This window comes from Adiantum capillus-veneris, chromosome 18, assembly GCF_014529385.1.
Source record: "Adiantum capillus-veneris isolate H3 chromosome 18, ASM1452938v2, whole genome shotgun sequence".
In the NCBI taxonomy this organism is placed as follows: Eukaryota; Viridiplantae; Streptophyta; class Polypodiopsida; order Polypodiales; family Pteridaceae; genus Adiantum; species Adiantum capillus-veneris.
In genome coordinates, this window is record NC_140948.1 from 10,059,483 (window position 1) to 10,061,127 (window position 1,645).

At 44.3% G+C, this 1,645-nt stretch overlaps 1 protein-coding gene across 1 annotated transcript; it reads right to left on the reverse strand.

Moving 5' to 3' along the window:
• Window positions 1-475: 475 nt before the first annotated feature.
• On the reverse strand, window positions 476-1,293 carry LOC147435217 (uncharacterized). The gene is made up of 3 exons (XM_086487919.1): window positions 1,263-1,293; window positions 933-1,127; window positions 476-829 (listed from the first exon to the last, which is right to left on the reverse strand). The coding sequence occupies exons 1-3, from the start codon at window positions 1,291-1,293 to the stop codon at window positions 759-761; spliced, it is 297 nt and encodes a 98-aa protein (XP_086344045.1). The 3' UTR covers window positions 476-758.
• Window positions 1,294-1,645: the final 352 nt, after the last annotated feature.

Genomic DNA, 1,645 nt, shown 5'->3' on the forward strand with positions numbered 1-1,645 from the left:
CACGTGATATAGTAGTTTTATATAGAGTGAATGCCCAAAGGGTGTGCTGTAGTGATGCATGTTTAGCTACATATAGTATCTCTATATATAGCTCAACAATGCGGATATATCTCATGAAGGATTTTGCGTTTGTAAGTAGTTCCTTCCAAAGAGACCTTTTTTTTCATTTGGAATTTCGTATACAAAATCCCAAATGAAGATGTCCATATCTATGCGTAGGTCCATCTGTTGGTGAGGTGCCCTTGTAGCCCACTCTTCAAGCATACACGCAAAATGTGGAAAGTTAAGAAGGTTCCCTTTGAGAGTGTTGTGAGTGCCATTGTGGGTATAAATTTGGCTTGTTGTGGCTCGATTACTCCTAGCTAGCTGAGAGCACATTCAATAAGGGTTTCGCACAGGTCGGCGCGAGTGGGGTAACGCCCACTTCAAGTCCTTTGATGAAATAGGTCGACGGTCATAAAGATGTGAACAATACTCTAGTACTCCAACGAGAGAAGAAACATTTGATCTTGAGAGCTCTGAGGCAAGAAGGCTAATTAAGCGCTCTACTCGACGTTGTTCACCACAAGAACAAGAAACATTAGACTTATGGACAAGAGCTGAAGATGATTAAGAAGTAGAAAGGAGGTGACTAGGAGATAGATTAGGGTTATGTGTGGACCGCATTTCGGAAGAAAGCTAAAAAAGGAAGACTGTGTCAGGTGGGGAGAGTTTGGACTGTTGCAGGAGAGCTCTCTCTTCACTTGCGGGTTCTCTCTTCAATGACGAGGCCTCGGCCTCAATATGCTGGGAGGCTTGCAAGCGTCAGCCAAACTTCCGAAAAACAACCCTGCATTAGAGGCGTATGAAAGCAATACCACTTTCAGAGAAGAAACCATATTGGCCTACCGATACACACCACCCAACTAGTAAGCGCTGCAGGAGGGACTCACATGTAATGGCGAGCTCGACTACATGAGCAGAGTCCAGCAGTCGATGCAGGAAACGGGCCGACGCCTGCACCTCCATGCTGTTGCCACGAGCTACGCACATATTGCTGGTCTTGTGAATATAGACCGTGGGGCTGACAGGCCCCTCTTTTGAAGACGTTACAGCGACTCCGCTGGAAACCTGAGGTACTCTTAAGTCTTGCCAAGAAATTACAAGAGCATTTCAATAAAAAAGAGTTTCTTTCGTATTAAAATACATTTCAGCAGTTTCCTCCATTCATACATAAAGCTGTCTGCCACACAAACATGCTGCAGTCAATGTGGGCTACTCACTCGTGTATTGCCACAGAACACGGTGACTCATAAGCCTGGGCAAGACGGGTTACCTATTCCCCAACGTTGAGCATGGTCATTGGTTGGAAAAGGTATATACGCTCGTCTCTCTAAACTTTGCAAACGTGGCAGGTCTTGATTGCCAGGTTAAAAAACCTAAAATTTCTCAATGACTATGTGTTGCCTTGGTAAATGAGAGGATCAATTAAACTTCCGATGGCGACAAGTTTCCCCTTTGTACAGATTTGGTCCCCTTCTAAAGAAGAGAAGAGAAAATTAACACCTTAGGAGCAATTTCTAGAGACCTAATAGATCTCTGCAATGAGTCTTGAACTCAAGTCCTATTATTCAAGAGGAAACTGGGAGAACCAATCTACGATACG